The 23,266-nt window shown below is 40.2% G+C and overlaps 2 protein-coding genes across 2 annotated transcripts in view; one reads left to right on the top strand and one right to left on the bottom strand.

Moving 5' to 3' along the window:
- LOC310847616 (polymeric immunoglobulin receptor-like) overlaps positions 1-23,266 on the bottom strand; it is a 159,451-nt gene that overhangs the window by 10,611 nt on the left and 125,574 nt on the right. The gene's annotated exons all lie outside the window — the stretch shown is intronic.
- The window catches only part of LOC310847637 (interleukin-20-like), a 49,719-nt gene that overhangs the window by 17,907 nt on the left and 8,546 nt on the right, over positions 1-23,266 (top strand). The window contains exons 2-8 of the mRNA XM_083745647.1: positions 2,044-2,167; positions 11,550-11,719; positions 16,125-16,267; positions 16,836-16,918; positions 17,847-17,928; positions 18,937-19,000; positions 21,067-21,249. Coding sequence (XP_083601773.1) covers positions 21,109-21,249 — 141 coding nt within the window. The 5' untranslated portion in view covers positions 2,044-2,167; positions 11,550-11,719; positions 16,125-16,267; ... (2 more) ...; positions 18,937-19,000; positions 21,067-21,108. The remainder of the gene's footprint in view (positions 1-2,043; positions 2,168-11,549; positions 11,720-16,124; positions 16,268-16,835; positions 16,919-17,846; positions 17,929-18,936; positions 19,001-21,066; positions 21,250-23,266) is intronic.

Here is a 23,266-nt window from a genome sequence, read left to right as displayed (position 1 = left end):
TTATCACTAGTTTTATGTAATACAACATTATAAATCAATGCCGCGCATTTGAAGAGTTTGCCAAAACAAAGTAGTTGTCTCCAGTGTGGTACATAACATTTTTATTATGACTATTGAGCATCTATGAGTACACTCCACGATTCCAGATGAAGCTTTTCTTAAGGCTGCTTAGATCACAGCATGAATGCAAAACATTTGTTTAAACGTCTCCCACCAAAACCAATAGGCATTTAAAATACTTAACCAACTGAAGGGAAGGAGAGCTTGTCTCTCTTTTCAGATGTCATTGCTGACGCATGGGGTGGGAGGTCATGGATTCAACTACATTAGTAAAGAAACGACGATTTGAAATTGCTATAAACATGCAACACTAGATGGTGCCAGAGAGCAATAAATTTTTATACGTGTTCTTCCATAGGGGTTTGTGTGTGTGTGTGTTAAAACGATCTAATTTCTGACTTATTTATAGTGTCGTCCCCCCCCCCCCCGTGCGTAGATCCACCCCATGTTTTCTGAGTGTCTAGCTTCAAAGTTAACAACAAAAGCATGTCCAAGAGATCATGCTTTGCATGCAAAAGGTCACAGATTCAATCCTGGAACACCCAAGTAGGGCTGGGAAAGACTTCTGTCATGCCTAGTCCTGACCTATTGCCAGACACTAACTCCTCAGAACATGAACCAGACACTCCACAGGTTGAAGACCTTATGGAGCACACAGGGTCTCCTGGAACCAGTACTGAGGATCCCCTCTAGTGACAGACAGCTGAAGAACCCTTGAAGAGCAATGAAATAGCATGTGTTAACAGACCTGAAGTCATTGTGTGGCTCATGAGTAAGGATGTTTATTTGTGCGCAAGCAATCTCTGGAACTCCTTTGCTTCCAGTGGATGTGGTTAGGGCATTGTCTAGGAAGCCAAAGCATTTCCATTTGTTGCAAACAACACAGGTCTCTGGCTTCTTCTTTTTAAAAAAGTATTAGTAATTTCAACATCACATTTTATCAAAAAACATATCATCCTTAAATTTCCCCCCTCTGTTTTTCCCTCCCCCTCAACATAACCCACCCTCCCCTCCCCCCCAGACTTCCCTCAGCTCCTGTCTCTGGTTTGTCAGCATATGTTATTTTCTGCATGTTACAAAACTGTACAGATCCTCAATTTATCTATCTGATTGTTATTAATATAAAAAGTTTGTGAAAGTTTATTCAAAGCCTGCCAAGGAGTCCAGTTTGTTTTGTTGCTTCTTTAAATACTTTGTAAAGGGTTCCTATTCATCTTTAAAATCACAGTTATCCTTGTCATGTAGTTTGTGTGTCAGTTTTGCCAATTCTGCATAGTCCATCAATTTTTCTTGCCATAGTTCTTTAGTTGGGTGTTCCTCGTTCTTCCATCCTTGTGCTATTAAGACTCTTGCTGCCGTTGTCACATACATAAAGATATTTTTCAATTTCCTTGGAAGGTCTTTTCCTACAATCCCTAACAAAAAAAGCTTCAGGTTTTTAAACAAATGTTAATTGGAACATTTTCTTCAGTTCATTATATATCATTTCCCAAAACTTTTTAATTTCATTACAATCCCACCACATATGATAAAAGGTGCCTTCTTTTTGTTTACACTTCCAACACATATTTGAACTGGTTTTGTACATTCTTCCTAGTTGCACTGGTGTTATATATCATCTATACATCATCTTCATATAATTTTCAATCAGCAAGGAGCAATCTGTAAATTTTAAATCACTTTTCCATAACGTTTCCCAATCTTCCAGCATAATATTATGACCTATATCTTGTGACCATTTAATCATAACTGATTTCACATCTTCATCTTTTGTCTCCCATTCTAGCAGGATGCTATATGTACCCTTCAATAATTTGACTTTTCCTTCTACCACTTCCCTTTGAAACCTGGATATCGTGTAACTGAATCCTTCTTATTGTCTTCTTTGTATGTTTCATGTAATTGTCAATAGTGCAACCAACTCTGAAAGTGATCTTTTATCTCATCATAATCTCTTAGTTTCCATTTTCCATTTTTGTCCAGGTCTCTGGCTACTTAGACACCCACCTGGCTGTACATTGCCTGAACACGCTGTACTATTGATTTTTGACCACAAGTCTTCAACTGGTGTGTTGGGACGCATGTTTGTGTCATGACGTAATCCAAGGTAAGTCGCAACAGGAGCACTACTACCATGCAAATATATGGCAAAAGATTAAGAAATGGGTCCCCAAATGCATGTTTGTGTAAAAAGTGAGTCCTGGGTCTGCAAAGGTTGAAGATACCTGCTTTTGAGTGTTGCCTGAGCTAGACTTTTTGAAACTATGCTGCTCTGGAACCCCACTATCTGCAGTAGTAATAATAATAATAATAATAATAATAATAATAATAATAATTTATTTATTGATATCCCACCCTCCCCAACCGAAGCCGGGCTCAGAGCAGCTAACAATAAAAGTAACACAGCATTCTAAAATCAATTCATTCTAAAATCAATTCAAAATCAAATTAATGCCAACCATTGGCTAGAGGATGAGGATTACCAAAGGAGGAGGTCAGACTGTGCCTTGGCCAAAGGCCTGGTGGAACAACTCTGTCTTGCAGGCCCTGCGGAAAGATGTCAGGTCCCGCAGGGCCCTAGTCTCTTGTGACAGAGTGTTCCACCAGATCGGGGCCACAGCCAAAAAAGCCCTGGATCTGGTTGAGGTCAGCCTAACCCCCCTGTGGCCTGGGACCTCCAAGATGTTTTTGTTTGAAGACCGTAAGGTCCTCTGTGGGACATAACAAGAGAGGCGGTCGTGTAGGTACGTGGATCCTAGGCCTTATAGGGTTTTAAGGGTTAAAACCAGCACCTTAAACCTGCTCTTGTGCTCCACGGGGAGCCAGTGCAGCTGGTATAGCTGGTAAGTGTAGCCCAAAGGCACCCCCTGAAGCATAATAGTCTGAAGCTTTGGAGAGCTTTGGTGGTAGATATGTCCCTATGGTGGTGGAACTAGAGCTAGTGCTTGGTACCTGACTCTGTAGTATAACAAAAACATCAGAAGAACCCTGTAGGATCTGGCCAAAGCCCATCTAGTCCAGCATCTTGTTTATACTGTGGCCAGCCAGGTGCCTTTAGCTTGCAAGGAGAACCTGAATATAATATCTCTCATTCTACCACTAACCATTCTCTTAAACAAATATATCTTTCACCAAGTACTCACAAATAAGCCTTCCTTTCAAAACCATCTTGAGAAGTTTGAAAGCCTGGGATTTGAAGCATTGTAACTTAAAAAAAAAAAAATCAATTCTGAGCTTTACGGGCACAAAGTGTATCTTTGTAAGATACAAAGTGTATCTTACTCCATTCTAGTTGCTTTAATACCTGAATCTTCTCCTCCCAGTTCAGTGGGTTTTGAGTTCCTCCCTCCAAGAAAGGAGGTGGAGGTACTCATGACAACCTAACATGGACAATGCAATTCTACTTGGTACATCTACTCAGAAGTTGTTGTGTGGTATGGTGTGGTGGTTAAAGTGCTGGACAAGGAGCTGGGAAAATAGGGTTCATATCCCTACTCAGTCAGAAAACATTATCCTCCCGATGTGCTATGTTTCTTAGCTTAGTGTTGGCTTATGCCAGGTGCAGGTACCAATAACATTCTGAAGAAAACAATACTTCAATTAGAAAGATGAATTACAACTCACAAGCAATTACTGAAAGTATAAGTTTCCATTTTGGTGGCTGCCTGCCTTTATGAATGGCCAACAGACTGATTCATTTGTTCTTGATTCAGATTACAAAAGCTAAGGGGGGGGGGGGACCTATGAACAGGTAGTTTCTGTCTGCTTAGTACAATGAGGGGTCAGCCTGTCGAGCAAGTTTTGAATCATTAATGTACTTTGAGGCTGACATGTGGGTAGAGATGCTGTGGTTTTGGACTTTGCTTTTTACTGGTAGGAAGGAGCCATAGAAATGAGTAATGAGGTCCTAAAAGTCGAAATGGTTATCTTGGTCTATTCATTCCTATAACTGTTTTGTTGTTCTTTTTTGCAATGACACACACGCAGCATTCTTAATTTACAAAAATGCTACTGGTTGGTATGCCAATTTTTACAAGTTCACAACAAACAAATACATTGTGCAAATTATATGATCCACAATGAACCAATGGTAAATTATCATTCAGAAAATCAAGTTGATGTACCAGAAAAGTGGTTTTAATGCATTTAAGACAGCAGAACATGTGTTAGGTTAAAAAAAAGAAAAAGAAATGGACTCAGGGACGGAGAATTATAAAGTGTCAATATCGAGATGTGGAAAATATGGAAACAACAAGGAGAGGCAGGACTGAGATGTGGAGATATGCTTCAGAGATCCAGACTGTGGGGAGCTCTGAAAAATTAATAAAAATAATTTGGACTATAATTTACTCTTCTTTATTTTAGTTTTTTATTTTAATTGGAGTATTATGATTGGATATATTAATTGGATGTTTTTTATTGGAAAATCAATAAAAATGATGAAAGAAAGAAAGAAAGAAAGAAAGAAAGAAAGAAAGAAAGAAAGAAAGAAAGAAAGAAAAAGAAAGAAAGAAAGAAAGAGCTGCCTGGCCCTTAAAGACTCACAAATTTATTGTCACAGACTCTGTAGACTAGAGCCTGTATCATCAAATGCAACTAGGAAATGTCTTAGCTGTAAAATATTGTAGAGGAGAATGAAGATTAGAGCTCAAAGATGATTGCAGAACTTGATATGCCCATAAAGCTTCCATTTAGCAGGTTTGCACATTCATTTCAATGGAGAGGGCAGCTCTGCAGTCTAGAGCCAGCATTCCAGGGAAATTGAAGGTGGGGAAATTCTGAGTCTGCATCAGAGCCCTTGTATCTGCAAGAAGATTGAAGTCACTGCTACTATAAGCCAACTTCTTCGTTTGTCATGGATTGCTTTCCTTGCTCTTACTCTTCTTTCCTCTCGGTAAAGTTTCCAGATAGTAGTTATATACAAGCACATAGAAGGGATTTTGTGGAGAGGAACAAGCTGGTCACCAGCATTTCCCCATTCTCAAGCACTGCCTTGATTTGCTAGTTGTTCTTCCAACTAGAAAAAATGCTTTGTTAACTTTAGTCAGCTCTATCTCAACTGGTAATACTAAACACATGATATTGGATTTGTATTTAGCTATGACTAACCTAATTCCCACCAGGTCTGAGCATGACCAAGCCTGGATCCAATCTATTATGTATTGCATTATGAAGTTATGAAAACATTGCAGTTGACTTAATGGTATGGTGTTTGCAGCTGTAACGTAGCAGCTTAGATTTCTGATGCATTTTTTAAAAATACCAAAGTTTGATGGTATTTCAGAATTCTGTAAAAATAATTTTTGGGGCACTAAGAACACTTCTTCAGTCAGTTTCTTTGTGGTGAGCTCTTGAGTGCAAAAGAACAAGACTGAAAAGGAGTTATTATTATTATTATTACCCAGCATTCACCCTAAGGTCACAGGGTGGGTTACTACAATTTAAAATACACTGAAAACAGTTTTTAAAATTTGCAGTTACAAAATAATACTAACACTACTACTAATAATAATTTTATTATTTCTACCCCGCTCATCTGGTTGGGTTTTCCCAGCCACTCTGAGCGGCTTACAGCACACACACAAAATTGTAAAACATTAGACATTAAAAATTTCCCAATACAAGGTTGCCTTCAGATGTCTTCCAAGCTTGTGCCATCTACTCAAGTCAGCCTGTTCTGTACTTTATACCATTTACTTGCATGAGACTTAAGAGTCTTGGTTTCCCTCAGGCCCTCTAACAGAAATGTCTTTTTATTCCTTTTTTAAATGTCCAACTTTCAACCACTTTCATGGGACCTCTTTGTCCTTTTCTGTTAATCCTAGAAAAAGTGTTGCTTTACTGTCCCCAATTGCTCCGAGGATCAAAAAACACATTTGCTCACTTTTATTTGTTTTTGTACAGTGTTACTGCTGAAACATCAAATCACCATATCAAAAGGATAAAAAAAGCAATGAAAGCATAAATATGTTGAGTTGTACTGAAACTAAGGTGCTGTTCTGCAAAGGAAAGGTGTTGCCTATTCACAGCTATTGCATATCTCACATACAATGTTGTATCAGAAAAGTCAGATACAGTATTTGATTATTTCCTTGGCATGTGATAGGTGGGCATTCCCTGTAACCTCACTTCTCGCAGGGATGGAACCACCAGAAGGACCCTCAGTGCTGGACCTCAGTGTCCTGGTTGAACGATGGGGGTGGAGGCACTCCTTCAGGTATACTGAGCTGAGGCCTTTAGGGCTTTAAGGGGCAAGGATCAAGGAGACAGTGGTCGGTTTCACTCATCCAAGCAGCCTGTCCACATCCTCGGAGGTAACAGATTGGAATTGATCCCATGCAACTTGACTAGACAGGACTGTAGCACTCTCCCACTCTGACCCTACTACCATGGTGGAGTCTACCTCTTTCTGAAACTTTATCTGCAAAAAAATTTGCAAGATCATTGTAGGAGATATTGGGGTCTTCACCAGGCCCTGATGGTGGAGGTGGTTCTGTTAGATTGGAAACCACCTGAAAGAGTCTCCTGCTGCTGTTTTCTGCAGAAGCAACAGAGGCGGCGAAGAAGGTCCTCTTCACCGTCGCTGTCATCACTTGTTAGACTCAACGTTGAGCTCTAGCCCCTGTCTGGTCTGATTCAGAATGAATTTTCTGCCACCAGCACTCTAGCCGTCTCAGTGACTGTTTCATCACCCACAGCTCTAGGGGAAACCATGGGACTGTCCAGGCTCCATGCAATTGGAGAGGACACTTCAGAGCCAGACAGTCGATAGCCCTGGTTAACTCCGCATTCCAGCAGGTCACCAAGGAATCAGCTGAAATGCAGTCACAGAAAACAGGATAGATCCTGAAAATATACAGCTCCTTCAATTCATTTTAGCTGCCCTTTCTGCAATTCATCACTAGCCTATCAAACACATACTGCCAATTTTTGCTAGCAGACTTTCGTTCTCATGATCACTCATAGGAGCCAAATTGTTAAGAACTCAAGTTGCTGTTTGAAAGCTTTTTGTGAGTAAGATTCATATTACAAATCGAAAACTGTTTGCAAGTAAGATTTGTCTTCACTGAAGAACTACAGCTATGCTTGGGCTTTCTCAGAGTATCTGAAGATAGCCTTGGATGTGTGTAGAGAAATGTACACTGTTGCAGTAATAAGCCAGTATTACTCTGTAGTTCCATTGCTCTAAGAAGGACTCATTGCACTGGAAATCACTAGTGCAGCTATTTAGTTGAATTCAGCCCACTACGTCTGCCAGGTCCTCTTAAATAATCAAAGGCTTGAATATTATTTCTTGTGATTTTGGTTTTGTTCCTAAAAACTCTTGATTGAGCCATCTTGAAGAGGCATCCTCATACTACAGGAAGCAGCTAATCAAGATGCTGGTCATATTAAGCAGCCCTTTCTCACATTCCTTGTGACTGCTTCCATGGAGACTTCCATGCTTCCATAGGGTGAATGGGGAGCTGCCCAACCAACCTCAAGTCTGCCCTCAGCCAGCTTCCCTTTGCCATGCCTTCTTACTTAAAAGCAGTCCAGGGGGTGGCATTACCTGTCAACTTCCTTCTCCACAGTCTCAGTATTGTCATTGTAGAGCTCTACAGAGAGGAAAATGGGAAGAAACTAGAACCCATTGGCTGTGACCCTCATCACCTCCGACTCTATCTACTGCTGACTTCGGTGATGTCTACCCTATCAGTCCTCATGGGAAACCACCAACACTGGACCACTTAAGAAAGACCCCTGTGACCTGTTAGAAGGTGGAAGCAAGCTTCCCCAAGCTTGTGCCATCTACTCAAGTCAGCCTGTTCTGTACTTTATACCATTTACTTGCATGAGACTTAAGAGTCTTGGTTTCCCTCAGGCCCTCTAACAGAAATGTCTTTTTATTCCTTTTTTGAATGTCCAACTTTCAACCACTTTCATGGGACCTCTTTGTCCTTTTCTGTTGATCCTAGAAAAAGTGTTGCTTTACTGTCCCCAATTGCTCCGAGGATCAAAAAACACATTTGCTCACTTTTATTTGTTTTTGTACAGTGTTACTGCTGAAACATCAAATCACCATATCAAAATGATAAAAAAAAAGCAATGAAAGCATAAATATGTTGAGTTGTACTGAAACTAAGGTGCTGTTCTGCAAAGGAAAGGTGTTGCCTATTCACAGCTATTGCATATCTCACATACAATGTTGTATCAGAAAAGTGAAACTAAATCCAAGGATATTCTTCCATTTTGACAAATGGACGACAGAGATTAGCTGCAGAACTGCCTGCTATAACATCTTCCATTACCGCTTACAGAAGCATTTGCAGAATATCACAGAGGTTATTTGAACCCAGTGCTCTCAAATGTAGTTGCTGTGGGAGCACTCACCATTGACAATATTGGTAATGGGTTTAGTCAACACTTTTGCACACAGTCAAAGGCCTCTCTCTTCTTTTTTATCACTTTCAATTACTGTCTCACTGTGCTGTTTTTAACCAGATGTTGCAAAAAGTGAGTTATATAAAAATTGTTGCAAAACTTTAAAATGCACCGAAAATGACAGTTGCAGCCTTTGGAAAACTCCCAGAACATTGTCTTGATGTTCTTGTGAAATGTTTTAAAGAAGAAGGGGGGGGGGGATGTCCACCTGATTTCTTAAACTAGCAGAAGTTCACTGAACTCTTTAAAACAGGGTGGACAAAGTAGGCCTCATTCCGCTTTTATGCATGATATTTGGGTAACTGAATCTAATCGTCTTCTTCCCATGCTTTCTTGAGTTAAGGCTATGATTTGAGTGAATTCTGTGGCCTTGTTTCAAACCCTTAACACCATTCAGGTAAAGCTAGGAGAAAATGCAGTGTCTCCTACTACCAATTATGCAACAGCATCTGCTAACAGTCCACTGCTACGCTTTTGCCATCTGATATAACAGAAAACTAATGTGTTTTTGGCTTGCTTTTCTGTTATGTCAGATGCGAAAGGCGAGATAAGACTGATTCTTCTCCGAAGTGCTCGGATTAGATTTGGCATCGTTTTAATTGCAGCAATACAGCTATCGGCTAAGGCCTATTTGTAGGGTCAGATTGCCTATTACTTGGACAGCAAACAAATGGCATATGGTCTAGAGTGAAATTCTGGATTGGTTTAATCAACAACAAGCTCCTTGCTGCCTTCAGTGGGGCTAAATTTCAGCTGTACTATTGAATCTGGATTTGGCTTACAATGTTCCTAACTTTGAGGTGCACCTTGAAGAGGAGAGGGCAAAACAGCAACAACAAACCCCAACTGAATGTGTCTGGAGAAGAAATCCTTTATTTTGTTGCATTGCTTTTATTGAGCGGGGCTTCACACTTTCCTGTTCATTACATATATACAGGGGCAGCTATGTCTTGCAAGCAGAGAGTGCTGCAGGCTTATAGCATGTCTATATATTTAGCAAATATACATGTTGACCATGGAGGAGCAGACAAGAACCCAGAGAGTCACTGTTTTTCTATAAAGCAGTCCCATTGCTTCCAAAAGCATGGCCTATAAACACATGCCCCTGTTGTTGTTTAGTCGTTTAGTCGTGTCCGACTCTTCTTAACCCCATGGACCAGAGCCCGTCTTTCTTTGCCTCCCACAGTTTGGTCAAACTCATGCTGGTAGCTTCAAGAACACTGTCCAACCATCTTGTCCTCTGTCGTCACCTTCTCCTTGTGCCCTCCATCTTTCCCAACATCAGGGTCTTTTCCAGGGAGTCTTCTCTTCTCATGAGGTGGCCAAAGTATTGGAGTCTCAGCTTCAGGATCTGTCCTTCAAATGAGCATTGCTTCCAAAAGCATGGCCTATAAACACATGCCCCTACCTACCACAAAACTCAAGACTTATGTCTGCAGTTGCCACTCATAAGTGCTTTTCCCAACCCAACCAGATCATCTGGGAAGTAATCAGTACTCATTTGCAAGTAATCAAGTCAAAAGACACCTGGGTCTTCACTTATAAAAACATAATAAAATTTGCCATTACAATATAGTTTTAAGGTCAACAATCTGTTGTTTCTATCTTCCAAGCTTGTGCAAAAAGCTAAACATCTCTTTTCTGATAGCAATGGGAACTCACAGTGAAAGATCACTCCTGACTTTCAAAGTCTGTGGTTGCGGTTAGAACGTGACTACAAAGATTGCATACTCAATCTATACCACCTTCCAGCTTGTTTTGAGTCATAGCTGCATGATTTTCTGAGAAACAAATATAGTTTTTTCTACCACAAAAAAGGACCGGATGAACAAACTATTATTTTATTGCTTTGATCATCAATTTTTTGCAATTTAAGCATCTTATACCATTTCTTGAAGTTTGCCAACATGTGACTATGCCAAGCAAAAGAAACAGAACTTTCTGAAAGATAGCATTTAATAACTACTTGGATATTTCATTCTTTACTAAGGCAAGATATATCTGTAATTGAGGAAACAAAACTAGCAAAAGAAATCTAAATAGTTTTTCATGCTACAGAAGAAATTACAAGTGAAGCAAAATACATTATGTTTCAAAGAATATGCTGTGTTGTAAGACCTATTAGGGTGGCCTAGTCATTCCAAATGTATACCTGCATTACTTCACAGCCACATTTGACTCATTTAAGATTAACGACTTATTAATAGGATTAATAAGTCGTCACTATATGGAAACAGAAGTACTGTTTAAGCAGCCTCACAGTTTCAGCTTGAATTTAGCTCAACAAGGAATGAAACTGCTGAAGAAATAAATCCTATTAATCAATCCACTAGAGTTATATATACACCTGTGCAAAAATGTATGAGATACCATAACGTTTGAGGATCTACAGCAAAAAAAGAAAAACCATGCAATGCATATTATAACTAAATTATATTAACTCAAAGAAAACTGTAGTGATCAACTCAAATGGAAAGGTGAAACAGTTTGCTCCAAGGTTCCCCCTGCTTTGGCAATCTTTTGGGATTGCTATTAAATATAGGTGTAAATGTTTAATTTCTTTAAAGTAACACCTGCCATCAGTATAGGAAGTCATTTGTTGTTATGCATGTCAGATTTTGGCATGTGGAAGGGGAAGGACTGAGTCCCACATATCTCAATGTTTTATATTTTGATATACACTATGCTTGGTTATGTGGAAGGAGTTCTTATTTCTTTATAAGTGGACTGGAGAACCAGCTTTTATTTATCACTGCTGATTCGCCTCCTAACCGCTGTCAAAAAATATCTGTACTGTGCTGTTTACCAACACATTTATATTCCAGTAGGTATTGGCTAGATGTGGTACAAAATCAATCAGCCATTAACAAAAGTGACAATATATTCTTTATAAATTACAAAGATATGATTTGGTGAATACTATATTGCTTCTTTAAGACTAGCTTATATTTGCTGAAATAAGGTTACTATATCATTAAATGATAGCTAAAGGAGCTTCCTGATGAAACTTACTTCCTAACCGTATTTAACTTAATTGCTAATTACCTTTATTCCCTCTTCCACAGTCAGTCGCCCCACTAGGTACTATACACGTCAGTTGGTTTCCACCTCAGTCTACTTCAGTTCCACCTCAGTCTACTTCATGAACGGGTGCTTCGTTATGGATGGTGTGTCTTCTAGAAAAGAAGTGTAGACTGCCAAGGTCCCAAGCAGAACTGGAAATACTTCTGAGCAGGTAAACGCATGACATAGGGGGATACTGCTCTCTACCCTGCCGTCCAACCCACCTAAACAACAAAAGAGTTACTGTTGTTGAATAGTAGAATGACAGGCAGCAGTGGCTTCTGTAGTAGTAGGAATGATCACATAGGTTCTTTCCATTGTCTACCCCCAATCCCAGTTCACTGCACAGGCAGTTCATGCAGCAACCCTCCAGCCCATGGGTAGGTACAGTGGTGCCCTGCAAGACAAATGCCTCGCAAGACGAAAAACCCGCTAGACGAAAGGGTTTTCTGTTTTTCGATGCGCTTCGCAAGACGAATTTCCCTATAGGCTTGCTTCGCAAGACGAAAACGTCTTGCGAGTCTTGCAATTTTTTTTTGCTTCCCCCCTTTTTCTAAGCCGCTAAGCTGCTAATAGCCTTTTAGCCGCTAAGCCGCTAAGCCGCTAAGCCTTTAATAGCCGCTAATAGCGCTAATCCGCTAAGCTGCTAATAGGGTTGCTTCGCAAGATGAAAAAACCGCTAGACGAAGAGACTCGCAGAACGGATTATTTTCGTCTTGCGAGGCACCACTGTAAACTAATGCCCAGGGGCCAGATCCGGCCAATTGCCTTCTAAATCCGGCCTGCAGACGGCCCGGGAATCAGCGTGTTTTTACATGAGTAGAATGTGTCCTTTTATTTAAAATGCATCTCTGGGTTATTTGTGGGGCATAGGAATTTGTTCATTCTCCCCCCCCCCCAAAAAAAATATAGTCTGGCCCCCAGCAAGGTCTGAGGGACAGTGGACCAACTCCCTGCTAAAAACATTTGCTGACCCCTGCTCCAGCCCATTTTCTTTCTTTCTTTCTTTCTTTCTTTCTTTCTTTCTTTCTTTCTTTCTTTCTTTCTTTCTTTCTTTCTTTCTTTCATGCTCACTGCTCATGTATCTATTGCTAACCAAAAAGTAACAAAGTAAAACAGGAAAGAGAAGAAGGTAAATGGGGGCAAATACAAAAAAGAGAAGAGGTGGGGAAAAGAAGAGTAGGGAAGGAAAACAAGAAAAAAAGAAAAGAACGCCCTCTTCATGTGCTACTCACATGTAGAAGGTGTGTTGAATGGGGGCTTGGGGCCATGCATATAGCCTCGCCCCAAAAATTATTCCACTCCTCCTTCCCCCATATTTGCTATATATGAAGGCTTCCCACGTGATTCAGAATGCTGCAGCCTTGAGCCTCCATTCAACATATGTACCCTTTACATGCAAGTAACACGTGAAGAGTGCTCTGGCAGTTTTATTTTCAGTACCTTTCCTTACGATTCCTAACATGGAATTCACCCTTTTCAGCTATAAAAGAGGGGGTAGGAGTTAATTCTAAGAGGAGCGTATGGGGAAGCTCACTCCCCTCACCCTACACATTATTTTCCCTTGCTCCACTGCTTTAACACAATTTCCCCCATTTCCGGTACTGGAGCCAAGCTGGAGAAAAGAAAAGATACGAAGATTGAAAGGAAACAGTTCTCATTCTTAGTTCAATTTCCCTTTATCTTCTCTCCAATCCCCATGCTATTTCATTTTAAGAGAAAGCAAACTCCTTATGACACTCCATATAGACCCAGTGGCACCAAAACTTTGTTCCTGTGGCATAAAACTCCCCCCCTTCCCCCCTTTTCTAAGTGTGTCTGGCTGTATGTTAGAACAGACCCTGGCACCCAGGTCAAATAGAGGAATGCCAAGCAAATTGTAGCAAGTGTGCAGACAGCAGGCTGTGAAGTAGATTGCTTGCTTGATCACTGCCACTTCAGATGGCTTTGGGGGAGGCTCCTGCATGCAGCACACATTCCAAAACAGTGGCTTGTCACGTTGATTAAGAAATTTTCCCATTGCCATTGCAATCCGCAAACCTAGACAAAAAACCAAAACAAACCACTGTGGGGTGTTATTGTTTTTCTTTTTGTTTAAAAGAAATCCCCACTGCATGGAAATAGCTTGTCACATAGAAAATACTGTCAAGGGTGTGTCTTGTCAACTGCCTAAGCTCCACACAGGTATTTGTAACACAACCGCAGTCTCAACAGAGTTGTGTATAGTTCACCAACAGGGCTCTTAAACACAAGGCCACAGCGGTGTTTCTCCTAAGGCCATGGATGGGGGATCTGTTGCTCTCCAGGTGATGTTAGACTGCACCCCAAATCCTCCCTGATTGTTGGCCATGATGGCTGGGACTGAAGGGAGTTGTGGAGCACTCTTACTTTCCCTTTAACAGCAACCTGATAAAGCAATAAGTGCCAGGATTAGACTAACTAATTGAAACAAATCACAATCAAGAAATTAAGCAGGGAAAAATACTTCATATCGCTCTTTCTCAATGCTAAAAACCCCTGCTCCTTTTTAATTTCTTCCTGTTAATCTGCTGTTTGAGACACGGGAGCAAGGCCAGGGAAAAAAAGGCAGGAATCCCGGGGCCATTGCATGAAATGTGAACACAAATACATGCTAGTCAGTAGCACTATTTACATAGTCAAGAAATGCCTGTGGAAAGAGGGCATGTGTGCTAGCTTGCCTCCCCCCAAGTCAACATCCGTATCCCTGCCAGCTCTACCTTCATTGAGCAACAAGGTATGATGGGGAATTATTGACACATTTGGCTTAGAATCTTCCTCATGAGCAGGATTCCTGATTCATTGGGTTCTTGATCATGAGGAAGATTCTAAGGGCATCCAGGAGATCATGCAAAGAATTCCCCTATAGTAGTGGCTGGTAAAGGGATGCGGGTGGAGCTGTGGTTTAAACCACTGAGCCTCTTGGGCTTGCCGATCAGAAGGTTGGTGGTTTGAATCCCCACAACGGGGTGAGCTCCCATTGCTCGGTCCCTGCTCCTGCCAACCTAGCAGTTTGAAAGCACGCTAAAAAAGTGCAAGTAGATAAATAGGTACCGCTCTGGCAGGAAGGTAAACGGCGTTTCTGTGCGCTGCTCTGGTTTCGCCGGAAGCAGCTTAGTCATGCTGGCCACATGACCCAGAAAAACTGTCTGCGGACAAATGCTAGCTCCCTTGGCCTGTAAAGCGAGATGAGCACCGCAACCCCAGAGTCATCTGTGACTGGGCTTAACTGACAGGGGTCCTTTACCTTTACCTTTTATTTATTTTTATTTATTTTTTTAAATTAATTTTTCATTTTTGTTCATTATATACATCTCAAATTCTTAACATTTGCTATATATTCCTCCCTCCCTCCCCTCCAAGACTTCCCCCAACTTGCGTTTCTGGTTTGTTTCTATTTTCACCTGCTTTGCTATCTCTCAACAGAAAAAGTTATTAATAACATAACATCAAACTTTAAAAACATAAAAATAAAATTAAATACACCATCTTATTTCACTATCTTCCAAACATTTTCTGATGCTAATAATGTGAATGTTTATTTAAATTACCTTTACCGTTTAGTAGTAAGGTGGGGCAACGTTGCATACCTGGCTGCATGCCTGATGGAGGTTGAGGCAGGTAACTGAGAGATTGAAAGGCAAGGTGGTTGATGCAGTGCAGGCGAAGCTGTGGAAACAGCAGATTGGCTATGTGCTGCGCCATTCACGACCTACAGACTTTTGGCCTCAGTACATGAAGACTGGGCACTACAGAGTGATGTGTGCAGCCCCATACCCTGAGCTACTCTTTAGGAAACTGCCTTATGCAAGGAAGACCACTGGTCCATCCAGCCCAGTACTGTCAGCTCCACTGACTGGCAGTGAATCTCCACAGTTTTAAAAGAACATAAGAAGTGGCTGCTGGATCAGGCCAATGCCCCATCTAGCCCAGCTTCTTGTTCTCAAAGTGGCCAAATGGATGCCTGTGAGAAACCAGCAAGCGGAATTTGATGCCCCCAGAAGGGACCCAACCCATTGACTTTACTTGGGCATTCAAAGAACGTACAACTAAGCTACAGTCTTTGAATGCCCAAACAGAGCCAGTGGGTCCCTTCTGGGGGCACCAAATTTAATTCTGCACTGACAAAGACAGATACAGCTATTGTAAGAAGGTACAGCTATTGTAAGACCAATGGCCATTAGCTGCTCTGGACAACTGGTATGAGACTGCAAAGAGCAGGCTAGCAATAGACCTGAGCACATCTTTTCTACATTCCTGCCTATGATACTGGAATTTCCAGTAAGGACTTAACAGGTCCATAACCTAGGAGACCAGTTCAGCAGCAGGAGTACAAACGTCTTCAGTTTTATATGTTATGTCATTTCTAGCAGAAACTCTTGCACCAAATAAATAAGAGAGTTTGCTTCCCTCTAGTGTTACAAAATGGTAGTAGTAACAGGCAAAACTTTCTCACTCCCCTCTCTCTTTCACACACCTGTAAGTTTTGTCCCAGGCTATATTCAGAGGGGCCCTCACTATGATAATGTGTGTGTTTGTTGTTTGCTCTACTATTACAGCATAAAGGCCCTCAAGACAGCCAACAAACTCAATTAAAACAATATTAAAAACCAATGATACATCAACAATACCAATAATACAAAAGAAGAAGAAGAAAGCAGTTGCTACAATCTTCAATAGCATTCAAATATCAACCAATGAGGTCAGACTTGGCCAGGTCTCTAAAAAATAACAATGATGGCGCCTGAAGAATATGTCTAAGATTGAATGTTAAGAATATGTGTTGAATGATCAGTGTGCGGGTTTTGCCAGTAAAGCAGGGCTGCATTATTAACCTTGGGAGAAAGAGATTCTGGAAGTGGTTGCCATAGGAAGATTTTCCCTCTATCATGAGTACAGTAATAAAAATATAGGGAACCACACAGACCATATTTTGATAAGATAAAAAACTAATGTAGATTGTACATAAAAGATCCATGAGCAGAACTCAGCATGAATCAGGTATCTTGTTCGTGATCTTTTCTTCTGCAGCCTGTAGAGCCTAAAGATGGTGGGGTACCTATGAAACCAGAGAAACACTGCTGAAATAAAAAATATATAATCAGGAAGATTTGAATGAAAGCATGGATTTATTTTTTTTGCAGAGAAAGGGAGTCCACGTGGAAGAGTTTAATTTCTGCATAGTGTTTTTTATAGTATTCATACCACTGTATAATGTTTTGATAATATAGTACAAACTTTTTACTAAAGTGATTATTTGTTTTTTATAGGCACATGTGATACATGCCAGTGTTTTTGAGAATCTGTACACTGAATCCAAACAGGAATCTACTCTGAGTCTGAGCCGTTGGAGGTGATTTTTGTGTGTGTGTGTGTGTGTGTGTGTGTATACTTCCTGTTGATTGATTTTTATTTTTTGCTGGACTTTAACCTTCTACTTCTGTTCACCTGTAGGTTATATTAATAAGTGATTATAATGTCTGTTGTCATCATTTTCTTCTTCTTCTTCTTCTTCTTGAAAAACTATTGGGGAATTTTGGGGAGGTGGACAAATATAACAATTCGGTGGGAAATGTACTGTATTTTGCTTCCTTTGGTGTTTCCCCAACATGCACCAGCTGGAAACTCAGGGAAATTTGTGTTGCATTTTTACAAATTTTTAACGCCAAACATTGCTGAAGGCCTTTAGATACGTAACTTTTCAGCAATGTATTGAGAACGAACCACACCCTGGCACTGTTAAAATGTAGCTTCCTTGTTACAGTTGCTTTATAACTGCCCCACTAATCTAAGCAGTGCAAATTTCTGCACTATGCAAAATATTTATTAATTGGCCACCCTGGGCTTCAGCATGAGGCAAAAGACTTTTCAAGAAGGTTTTAATGTTAGAATTCTAAATGAAGATTATTGGAACAGCATACAGCAGAGACATTACGGAAGAAAGGGCAAAAGGCCGATTTATATCCTCAAACTCTTCTTCCTGTGTTCCTTCATAAAATGCAAACGTTCTCACTGTGTTTTAGTTCTTCAGGTGGCAAATATATTAGTTTGCCATGCAGTGGTCTGATTCTATTGAAGGGAAGGGAGCAGTTTGGTGTCCTGCTGAGTACCAGATAGTCTGACGTTTTCACTCATGGTGCTTCAAAAGCTAATTTAAAATATATATATATTAAAGATTTCTTAGTTTACAAAAATATGTGCATTGTCTCTTTTTCAAGTTGCATTTTCTGCAGCATTTGCAAACAGCCTTCTTTGACACACATCTTCCATCTTCCTTGCAGGCAGAGCTGCAGCTGAAGTGATGCAAGAAGGAAATTCTCAGGTGGATCAATCAATCTTTTAAGAGAAGGGCATTTCCAGAAGGTAGGCTGCCTAAGGAACAAAACGGGTGGCATAATCCAAAAGAATGCCTCTTGTAGGAACCCCCTTTTCTCATGCACATCTCTTCCTGGAGGTACCTGCCCTATCCTCCACTTTAGCTCCACAATGCTAAATAGACCATGATGGGAAGTGCCAGCAGAACACAGCCTACTATGTTTGATATCATGTACATGAAATGCTGTTTTGTACTAGACCAAGCAAAGTAATCTAGAAGAACTGCAAATCCCTAGTGCTGCCTGGCCCCATACTCTATACTAGATGACCCTTGCGGTCCCTTCCAACTTTACAATTCAAAGATCTCACACATAATTAAAAAGACAGTAAACACACACACACACACACACACACACACACACACACACACACTGTTTTAAGGCCATAGATTGGTTAACAGCTGAAGGCCTGGTGTAAGAAGAATGTTCTTGCCTAATATCTAAAGATATATAATGAAGGCACCCTGGGGAGAGCGTTCCACAAATGGGCTCTCTAACTGCCCATGCAGTGGGCACACAAAGAAGTGCCTCAGATGACAATTGCAGGGTATAAATCTAGGTCTGTTCATATGGGGAGAGGCGGTTCTTGAGGTATTGGGGTCCTGAGCTGCAGAAGGTTTTATAGATCAAAACCAGCGCTTCAAAGTGACCTTGGAAACTAATTGGCAGCCAGTGCAGTTGGGCCATGACTGGTGTTATATTGGGTAGGTAGAATTCTGTTTTGCCAGTGTTGGTTACAACCCTCTGCTCCTGAGACAAAAGCAATAGCAGATAGAGGGCTTTGGAATTCATTGCCAATGTATACCTGCTAGTTGATAGGTAAGGCAAAAGGGACAGCTACGTGAAGCTCAACCTTTCATCTTGGATCGAATTAATACAAGGAAACTCCAAAATTCCCACTCCCAAATACAGGAAAACTTTGTGGAAATGGAGTACTGAGAAAAGAACGCATAGAAAAAACCTCAAAGACTGATTTCCGCTCTTTACCTCTATAAAACCATCAGACATTTTCAGATTCATCATCAAATCAAGAGGCAAGCATCTACACATCAAAGCCTAGGGTAAGACACTATCCAAGATGTATATCTATGCATTTGGCTTACTTTTCGGTAATTACAACATGCCTCCCTGCTTATATGCATATGCAGTTATACCATACAGGCATTTATATCTAGTTGATCTTGTTTGAAAGTTATTTTGCACCAGCAGCAATATGCTTCAACTGAGTGATGAGTATGCATGAAAAGATCCAGGTAGCTGCTGTAAACTTACAGTGTTTTTTGACAGGCCAGTATAAAGGACTGTCTTTCCAGAATTAGGATTGGAACTAACTACATGAGAGACTAATTTCTGAGTCAGGAATGTATGAGATTATGCTACAGTGGAATTGGTTTCTGTATCTATTTTCACAATTTATAAACCAGTTAAATACTATCAGAATGTGCACATCAAACTATAAAAATAGTTATCTCTATGCTCTGATATCTAAAATTTTAGTTTTCACTAAATAGGATTGTGTTATACTTGGGTATTACTAGTTCTAACTCCACAAATTCATCCAAATCTTTAAAAATGTTCTAATGCTAGTAAAAAAACAACAACTCAATTTTCTGTTCCTTTTAATTCTGTACCATAAGGTCAATAATTACTTCTTTTGGAGTAAAATGAAATTATATCTTTATTAATTTCATTCTTACAGTGTAGCAACAAAATATTTCCCTCTTAATCCATCTTTTAATCCATCTTTTTTATTAATTTATTTATTAATGATTACATTTATCAATCACATTTTAGTCAATATTGGCTTTCAATAAGATTTTCAATTATTTAAATCCAATATAACACAAGATGTTTCAGATACATGGATGGGTGTGTGGCAGTTTCTGCAATACATGGATGAGGAGTCAGTGGCCCTTCATATGTTGTTGGACTCCAACTCCCATCATCCCCTGCCAGCATGATCAATAGTAAGGGATGATAGGGTTTGGAGTCCAGCAACATCTGGAAGGGTTGAGGGTCTCCAATCCCTGTTCAAGTCCTTAGAAGTTGGTGACATGGTCCTGGATGCAGGTTCCTCCTTCAAAGGAAGGGTGAGGAGGGAGCTGCAGGTGGCAAGTTACTAGTTTTATCAAGTGACAGAAGTGGTTCTCTTTTGTTTTGCTGAGTATCTGGTTAACTGAAAGGTGCCCGGGTGGAGGGGAGCCCATTCTTCCTCTGTTTTTTCAATGGAAGATCACCTGTCTTCTTGATCATTTCCCATACCTTAAAGTGGACCAATCAGAATTGTAGTGGGTAATTATCAATTAATATGAAGGTGCTACAGTCTTTCACCTCTAATCCTCTACTAATATTTCCTAGCACTGAGTCCTGAAGCTGTGTTCAATACACACTCACCTGAAAATAAGCCCCACTGAGAGTAGACACTCTAAGACACTATGTCATTGAGCTGCTGGCTCCAGGGACCTTTCTACTATGAACTCAGTTCTTTATCTTGTAAAGTTAAAGTCAAGTTTGCAACCTATTCCTGTATATATGTGTGGTAAGGCCAGTGATTCATAAAATCACAGAATCATAGACTTGGAAGGGATGCCAAGGATCATCTAGTCCAATCCCCTGCAATGCAGAAATCTCAACAAGGCATCCACAACAGCAAATATTTGTAAATATAAACTAACTAACCAACCAACCAACCAACCCTAACAGGCTTCACTTTGCACTTACTTACTTACTTAATAAAATGTATATACTGCTTGATTGTAGAAAAAAATCTCAAAGCAGTTAGCAGCAGCAGTTGCATATTCATTGGTTTTCAACCTACCCAGCCAATTTTTTCCTGCTATTGGACATCTCATTTCTGTTCCAGAGTTCTGTCCAGAAAGCACTACTATCGCACTGTAAAATATAAAGGGAGAATATAAAGGGAGGAGCTGCAGATAGCACATGGTGAAAATAATAAAACAATACAAGATGTTGCATGTCTGGATCAGATTAACATCTGACCCACCTGTGACCAGTCATGTTAAAAAATAATAATATGATGACGATGACGATGATTAGCACTTCACAGATAATGCATGAAGCATAATGCAGAGGCAAAATAATTCAAAAACATTTCCCCTCTTAACAGGAACACACTTTAGCCACCCAGAGGTTCTTCATTCTCCAGACTATGCAAGTCTTTTTCAGCCTCTTTCTCTATCTCCTGCTGCCACCTGTTTTGGGGGACAGGTTTTTCCAGTTTGGACCTTGCAGCATTTCAATGAATATTCATGAAATTCGGGAATGCTTTGGTACAATTAAAAAGGTCATTGTAAGTATTGTTCTTTTCTCCTTCTATCATAAGAGCCAATCTCTTTTACCTCAGTGCAGAGGACATATGGAAGCCAACACGATAATGGTTTGCCTGCATTACTCCTTGAGTTGAGCATTTACAATTCACAAAGGTCCAAAAGTCTTGATAGCTGTGGGAGCAGGGATGACTTTTAAGAGCAAGAAATTGGAGGAAAGATTGGCAGCTCTGAGTGTATTCAAATATTTGTGTCAAATATTCTCTTTGGTCAGTATTTATGTCAAATGTAGCACTCATGGCACAGCTGAATGGGTTGTGGCAAAATAAATCCTCACTTTGCCAAATACCAGAATCATTTCATTGCTTCTTTGGCATCATTTTATTCACTTGGCACATGCTTATAGTTCTTGGCAATATTTTCTTTCTTCGTTTCCTCCACAGCTTTCATTGACCCACCTTCCTGTTAAATCCAATTGATTTTGTTTCCAAATTTCTACAGTGGTATTGCATTAGATATCATTATCAATTTCACATGGGCCACCACAACCAATAGGATTAAATGACAATGTATGCAAATGAGATTGAGGACTGTGAGGAAAAAGAAGAAATTGTGAACATTAAGTATAGCATTAATAGGGCTGTCATACGTCCCGGATGTTACCAGGAGTTCAAAGGTGGAATTGATGTCTGGGGGGGGGGGGTTTGAAAGGCTTTGCTCAACTTTCGGGGTGTCCTGGTTTTTACTTTTTGAAATATGGCAACCCTAGCATTAAGAGAACATGGGTGTGTTTGCAAAAAATGCCAAAGCATGAGGAAAATAAGGGGTGCTTTTCAACCCTTGTAAAAAAGAAAACAAATGGCTGTATTGGTATAGCCACATTTAATTCAGCATAGAGAAAACTTCTAAGTTGTGTGTAGGCTAGTGTGGCGTTCGTACGGAGCCCCAGGTCGTCTCGTGGACTATTGACCTGAACACCACTAATCCGCTGCCACCAACCAGGTCCTCCCTGGTAAAATCACTTCAGTCTCAGTCAGCTTTTCAATTCATAAAGAAGAGTATATTTTATTTCAGACTTAAAACATAACTATTACAGCATTCCAAACAGTGTTCCTCTTTACTTTCTTAGTCTTATGTTCCTCTCTCTATCTCTGCTACCACCCCACACTCAAGGACCAACTGCCCTAACTGTCTCTCTATTACCAACTGCCTTTCCCAGCTAGCCAACCCACTCAAAAACCAACCAACTACCCACCCACAACTCCCAACAAACTAACTCCCAGAACTCCTCTCAGAACTCCTTTATAGACCCACTGACTCCACCCCCCTGGATCCTGTCGGTGCAACCTATTTAACTATTTCCCCTCCAGCACTCTCTCATATATGGTAACGTCACAGTTAGTAATATCCATATATTTAAAAGACAATCACAAGAAAGATAACAAGTGATTGTTCTATTTTGTCACTGAAGACAGGACAAGAAGCAACACCAGCAAACACAATTACTGCAAATGTTTAATTGCTAAACTGATCCATGAGTTGATTTGGAAAACTGAATTGTGGGTGCAGGTTGAATGGGTTTAAACTAAATTAGATTGCTCAAATAAAAAAATTAGCTGGCTGTCCTAAATTTACCTAGAAGAAACTAATGGGACCTTCATATGAGTATATGTGCTTAAAGTTATGTTGTAAGAAACATTTCCCCCTGCAGAATTTCTTCAAATTGCTTGAAGAAAGTGGAGTCTCTGAACATTTAAAAAGTCAATGTAAGAAGTTTCAGTAGAATTACTCTCACTATTGTGCAGTGTGGGGAAAGAAAAGGGTGTTGAATTTAAAGAATTGATTTGAAGTTTTTCATCTTTAAGCATACTAGTTTGAAATTTACAGCAAACCCAGATGACTGTTACCTCCATACATTCTTGATTGGGAGCTTGTTTGTTAGATCAGAAATGTTTCGTTTCAATCAATTCAGAAACTCAACTTTAACAATAACATTTTATCAGTTCCCATAAATCTTTCCACTCCAAAAGCTGTTTCATT

Source organism: Podarcis gaigeae, assembly GCF_964106915.1.
Source record: "Podarcis gaigeae genome assembly, chromosome: 6".
Lineage (NCBI taxonomy): Eukaryota > Metazoa > Chordata > Lepidosauria > Squamata > Lacertidae > Podarcis > Podarcis gaigeae.
This window is presented reverse-complemented; position numbering and strand designations above follow the sequence as displayed.